General features: G+C 39.5%; 1 protein-coding gene across 9 annotated transcripts in view; it reads left to right on the top strand.

The window, feature by feature from the left end:
- The window catches only part of ARHGEF12 (Rho guanine nucleotide exchange factor (GEF) 12), a 186,886-nt gene that overhangs the window by 91,007 nt on the left and 89,012 nt on the right, over window positions 1–6,867 (top strand). For all 9 annotated transcript variants that reach the window (XM_014528955.1, XM_014528950.1, XM_014528951.1 and 6 more), the window contains one exon: window positions 2,198–2,272. In XM_014528955.1, coding sequence (XP_014384441.1) covers window positions 2,198–2,272 — 75 coding nt within the window. The remainder of the gene's footprint in view (window positions 1–2,197; window positions 2,273–6,867) is intronic.

Raw genomic sequence — 6,867 nt, 5'->3', positions numbered from 1 at the left:
AGGGTGGGGGTCCCCACTGGGGTGCCTGGCCAGCCTGGATGAGGGGCTGATGGCTATTTTCAGGCTGCCCGTACCCCTTTTAGGGTGGGGGTCCCCACTGGGGTGCCTGGCCAGCCTGGATGAGGGGCTGATGGCTATTTTCAGGCTGCCCGTACCCCTTTTAGGGTGGGGGTCCCCACTGGGGTGCCTGGCCAGCCTGGATGAGGGGCTGATGGCTATTTTCAGGCTGCCCGTACCCCTTTTAGGGTGGGGGTCCCCACTGGGGTGCCTGGCCAGTCTGGATGAGGGGCTGAGGGCTGTTTTCAGGCTGGCCAAGCTGGCAATGGAAGCTCCCAGCCTCTACATTTTTCCTTTTTATTTTTTATTCTGGGATTTATTTACCTTCTATAATTGAAACTTTGTTGCTGCTCCAGCTCTGAGGCCACGGCCTGCTGAAAGCAGGTATCTGGGGTTTGTTTAGCCTCTATAATTGCAACTTTCTTGCTTAGAGTGGAGCTCAGAGCCGGGCCGCGGCAGGCGGGGAACCTTGGCTTCGTCCATCACTGGAGCAAGCAAGCCTCCTGCTCGCTTCAGCTGCGTGGCTGCCGGCCGCCATCTTTGTTGGCAGTTAATTTGCGTATCCTGCTGATTAGCCAATGGGAAGCGTAGTGGATGTATGGTCAATTACCATGTTTGTCTATTATTAGATTAGATTACATGGAATTATTGTATGAAGAATAGTTTTCCCTTACTGGTTTTTAGATTACCCTAAAATATAGCTTATGCAGGAAGGGTGGTGTAAATGCTTGATTCTTTTCCTTTATGAATCTATTTTCAGAAGAGTTGTTACCTAACAAACTCCAGAGGTCCCCAATGTAGGGATGTGTGTACATTCACTCTTGTGTATATTTTGAATTGATAGATTTTTGTGACTGTCCCCCCACGTCCCGTGTGGTTCAGGGTTCGGGCTCAGGAAGAGGGGCCACACGCAAATGAAAGACATGAGACAAGAAATAATAATCTATCTGGTGGGGAAGTTGCTTCAGCTACCATTGTCTGGACTAAACAGTGGGTGCATTGCCCTGACCTTTGCCAGGGCTCAAGGGTCACCAGCATTCTGGGCTCCTTGTCCACACCTCTCTGCTAGAGAAGACAATAGGCAGTTTCCCACAGACTTTAACATACTTGCTTAGTGTGTTTTGGTCCATTGCAATCATCATTCTTTTTGATGCTTAAATTGTTCTTTTTTTGGCCAATGGAGTCTCCTCAAATTGTCTTCTGTATTCTTGTGACATGACTCCCAGTAGGTCTGGCAGCTTTACTGTCTCTCTGTTGCGTGGTATTTGGTGTCTATAGAGAGCATGTATTGTCCCTATTGGCATTCACACAAAATCTCTGTGCCTCATTTCAGCTGCTCTGAAGAGTGGCTCCATTGCTTTGGGGTATTCCTCACCCTCCTAAATTGAAATTCTGCATGTCAGAGAATTTGTGTTTATATTAGGTCATTGAAAACATACCATGTAAATTTTATGAAAATCTATACATCCGTTTTACACAAGATAGTAACAGCAAAATAGAAGCTAATTTCATTCATATAAATAATCCAAAATGCTTTTATCTTGGGACAGAGGGGATTAGAGGAGATGGATAACGATAGAGATTGATTTTGACATAATGAGTTTGAGATACGTAATATATCTAGTTACACTTATTTGGTAGAAATGTGCCCTCAGGCCCAGAGTTAAAGTAAAACTCTTCTGTTGTTTATAATTTTGTTGTTGTTGTTAATCCTCACCAAAGGATATTTTTTCCATTGATTTTTCGAGAGAGTGGAAAAGAAGGAAGTAGGGGAGAGAAACATAAATGTGAGACCTGGCCAGGAATGGAACCTGTAACCCAGGTATGTGCCCTTGACTGGGAATTGAACCCGAGACATTTTGGTGCACGGGTTGATGTTATAACCACTGAACAGCACTGGCCAGGATAGTTCTATATTGTTTTACTGGCATCAATATAAAACTAAAAAGCTGAGAGAATAAGTGATTTGCTAAAGTCAGGAAAAAATTAGCAAAGCCAAATATTATATAAAAGATATTTAGTAGTTTCAAATACATAGATGAAATTCAGAAGATTCTTTTTCCACATTATTTTTTTTACTCTCCTTTAGTGAGCCTGTTGAAATGAACTAAATACCTTTCTTCTTTTTCTTTTTAATTAGAGTCCTAAGAGCGGCCTGAAAGAGAGGGTTTATCTAGAGGAAAACATGGAGAAAAATGAAGTAATTCAGGACACTGTGAGTATAAAACCTGTGAAATGTAGTGCTTTTCAAATGCTTAAAGTGACAGCCATGTCTGCAATTTGTTTTTTGTTGGTTTTTTTGTTTGTTTTTTTGTTTTTTGTGTTTGTGTTTTGTTTGTTTTTTTGAGAGAAAGCTTAAACTTTAAAACAACTTAATAATTTTTTTTATAAATGGAGAGGTACTTCATAGTCAGTGTTATTAGGTGGTTTAATGATTTTTTATTGTAGTAAAATATACATAACATAAAATTTGCCAGTGATTCTTTTTAAGTGTACAGCTCATTGGCATCAAGTTCCTTTCACGTTGTGCAGTATCACAGCATTCGTCTCAGAACTTTCATCTTCCCGCAGCCGAGACTTGCACACTAACTCGAAATCACCCTCTCCCTCCGGCCTCTGGCAACCCCCCTTCTCTTTCTGCCTCTGGGAATATGACTCCCCGAGAACCCAGGGCAGTGGGATCCCACAGTAATTGTCCTTGTGTTGACCAGCCTGTCTCGCTTAGCATAGTGTCTTCACGACTCATCTCTGTTGCAGCCAGTGTCAGAATGTTTGTCCTGTTAAGGCTGAATAATAATCCATTGTCTGTATGAACCCATTTTGTTTATCCATTTGTCAGTGAGCACTTGGGCGGTTTCTATCTCCTGGCTGTTGTGAATAATGCTCCTCTGATCATGGCTGCACACATACTATTCAAGTTCTTTCAGGTCTTTTTTTTCTTTAATTCTTTATTGTTTATAGTATTACATATAGTATTACATATGTCTCCTTTTCCCCCCATTGGCCTCTCCCCTACCACTCCCACCCCCAGCACGTGCCCTCGCCCCTTACTGTCCGTATCCATTGGTCATGCATATAAGTCCTTTGGTTGATCTCTGCACCCTCCTCCTCTTTGTCCCCCACCTGTCTTCCTTCTGAGGTTTGACGGTCTGTTCGATGCTTCTCTGTCTCTGGATCTGTTTTTGTTCATCAGTTTATGTTGATCATTATATCCCACATATGAGTGAGATCATGTGATATTTTTCTTTTATTGACTGGCTTATTTCACTTAGCATAATGCTCTCCAGTTCCATCCATGCTGTTGCAAATGGTAAGAGTTCCTTCTTTTTTACAGCAGCGTAGTATTCCATTGTGTAGATGTACCACAGTTTTCTAATCCATTCATCTACTGATGGGCACTTAGGCTGTTTCCAAATCTTAGCTATGGTAAACTGTGCTGCTATGAACATAGGGGTGCATATGTCCTTTCTGATTGGTGTTTCTGATTTCTTGGGATATAGTCCTAGAAGTGGGATTACTGGGTCAAATGGGAGTTCCATTTTTAATTTTATGAGGAAACTCCATACTGTCTTCCATAGTGGCTGCAGCAGTCTGCATTCCCACCAGCATTGCACGAGTGTTCCTTTTTTCTCCACATCCTCGCCAGCACTTGTCATTTGTTGATTTGTTGATGATAGCCATTCTGACAGGTGTGAGATGGTACCTCATTGTCGTTTTGATTTGCATCTCTCTGATGATCGGTGACTTTGAGCATGTCTTCATATGTCTCTTGGCCTTCTGTATGTCCTCTTTCGAAAAGTGTCTATTTAGGTCATTTGCCCATTTTTTGATTCGATTGTTTATCTTCCTTTTGTTAAGTTGTATGAGTTCCCTGTAAATTTTGGAGATTAAATTTTTATCGGTGATAACATTGGCAAATATGTTCTCCCATGCAGTGGGCTTTCATGTTGTTTCGTTGACGTTTCTTTTTGCTGTGCAGACGCTTTTTATTTCGATGTAGTCCCATTTGTGTATTTTCTCCTTAGTTTCTATTTCTCCGACATATGTCTGATATTTTGCTGCCTATGGATTCTTCTAAGATTTTTATGGTTTCCCATCTTACATTCAAGTCCTTTATCCATTTTGAGTTTATATTTGTGTATGGTGTTAGTTGGTGATCTAGTTTCATTTTTTTGCATGTATCTGTCCAATTTTCCCAGCACCATTTATTGAAAAGACTGTCTTGACTCCATTGTATGCTCTTGTCTCCTTTGTCAGATATTAATTGAACATAATCGCTTGTGTCGATTTCTGGGTTCTCTGTTCTGTTCCATTGGTCTATATGTCTGTTCCTTATGCCAGGACCAGACAGTTGTAAGAACAGTGGCTTTATAGTATAGCTTGATATTTGGTATTGTGATCCCTCCAATTTTGTTCTTTTTTCTCCAGATTGCTGGGGCTATTCGGAGTCTTTTTTTATTCCATATGAATTTCTTGAGATTTTTTTCTAGGTCGATTTCTGATTTTGTAGACTATAAGAAAAACAGAGAATTGCAACAATAGCAATGGTTAGTCTAATTAAGAAGACAGGGTGCTTACAAGCATTAAATCTTGCCTTCTAGCGAGGTGTAGGGGACAGGATTATAAAGAAGAAGGGGCGAGGGTGCGGAATGTAGCTACTTGCAGGCCTGTGGTCTGTAGACAGAGCTATTGTCAGGCATGAGATGATGTTGACTTCTGGGGGTCAGTCTGACCATGCTTATTGGTTCTGTTTGCTGGATTCATAGCTGAATTACCTCTCTATTTACTTCAAACAGGCCTTGAAAAGAAAACTTTAGGAAAAACGTAACCCCCCTATTCACATATAAGGATATGTGTTCTAAGATTTAAAATATGATTACTTTTCTGATTAATTTAGGTGCTCTATTTATTAGATTTGTTATTTATTATACTTATAATTCCTTTTAAGATTTCTCTTTATAAACCTTTTATGACCTTTATAAACATTCTTATAACTTTCACAATTATTCTTTAATATTACTACTCTAATTTCCTCTCTTCCTGTTATATTCCTTTCTTTACATCTCTTCTCACAATTTTACTTCCTCAACTTTAGTTCTTCTTTACTTGTAGAGACCCTCTGTAACTTATACATACCTTTTAAAATTTACATATACCTTTTATAACTTATATATACCTTCTGTAACTTATATATATCTTCTGTAACTTACACATACTCTTTCAGTTTATCGACTTCACTTTCTTTTTTCTTTATCTTTATACCTTCTATTATACAAAAACTATAAATTCCTTCTAATTATTATTTATGATTAAAGGTTAGTTCTATACAGGTTCCTCTATTCCCAGCTTCATAGCAGTTGGAGTGGTGAGAAGTATGTCTCAGAGTCTATCTCTTTACCCTCCTGTTGGCCTATCGTCCTTGCTCTGCTCATGTCTGTCTAACTGCCTACTACATCCCCCTTAAGGATCTTGGCTCTGAATTCTTTCAGGGAAAGGGGATACCAGTTTCTTCTGAAACTGCTTCGTGCTAAGGTGGGTCAGAGGTTTCTCTCAGAGCTAAGAGATCCTTGCTCTCTGTCAGAGGGACGATGAAGCCTGGGCACAGAAGGAGGTGGCAGTGGTGCCTAGAGGTGGTATTCCCTAGGTGTAAGTAGGGCTTGTAATCTGTTGGAGACAAACTGAGTTATAAAATTTAGTATTAATTGGACAAAAGTTAGAACAGTTTCTAATAATTTCCTGTTGAAACATTTTTTCTCCCTAAAATCATCCTTATTTTTATTAAATGCTAATTTACTTACTGTATTCAGTGTAGTTATAATTTGGCCTGATTGTTTGCATGAACATAACAAGAATAACAGTTGATTATACAGGTTTTTTTTTAAAGAAAATGTGCTTTGCTGGAATCTCATGGGAAAGTTTACCCCCAGGCAAAGGAGCCAAGCCCGCAGTGGCCATCAGGCTTCGCCTGCAGTACCTACAGAATCGGGGTGCACTCCTCAAGTGGAGGTCCCCACAGGTGTCTTGAGATGTCTTTCATGCCATCTCTCAGGAAAGCAACCTTCGTTCCTTACCTGGAAAAGCTGCCGTGAGCCATGTGACCAAGCAAGGTACCAGGCCATTTATCCAAGGGGCTTATCAGCTTCAGTCAGTCTTCATTCCTTAGAGCTTCCTGGTGACATCCAGAGTCCTGGCCTGTCTCTTTCAGACATGACATCCCAGCAAAGTTTTGGTTAATAAAACTACAATTGGAAACTGACTTATGTCCTGTTTGGAAGAAATTAGATTTCTATTAGAACATAATTACTAAAACTATAATTATTTTTAGTTCATTTAGTCCTATAATCAAATTCTTTTTCTCCTGATTTTTCTTGCTAGTATTTCTATAAACTTAGTTACTTTGGAATCTTGTCGTTTTTGCAAAACACAATATTCCACAATATTATAACTTATAACACTTAGTTATAAATGAAAGCATATTAGAATCTATTTAATATGTATATATAAATAGAATACAAATGTCACTTACTTATTTGACAGAGCTTCCCATATACCTTAAGCATAAAATTTTTCTTCATAAGGAGAGAAAGCAAATCTTAAAATTTAAACCCTGGGAATGTAGTCAAGTACATTATATATTATTATTACTATTTTTTTTTTGGAGGAGGGGATTATTTATGTATTTATTTTTAAATTTTATTTTTTTGTTTAAAGTATTACAAATAGTAGTATATATGTCTCCTTTTTTCCCCCATTGGCCTTCCCCTGGCCTCCCCTACCCCGGCACATGCCCTTACCACCCCCCCCCCCCCC

Source organism: Myotis brandtii, unplaced genomic scaffold (genome assembly GCF_000412655.1).
Source record: "Myotis brandtii unplaced genomic scaffold, ASM41265v1 scaffold666, whole genome shotgun sequence".
Taxonomy (NCBI): Eukaryota; Metazoa; Chordata; class Mammalia; order Chiroptera; family Vespertilionidae; genus Myotis; species Myotis brandtii.
The sequence above is the reverse complement of the archived record's forward strand: the minus strand, read 5'-3'. Positions and strand labels throughout refer to the sequence as shown.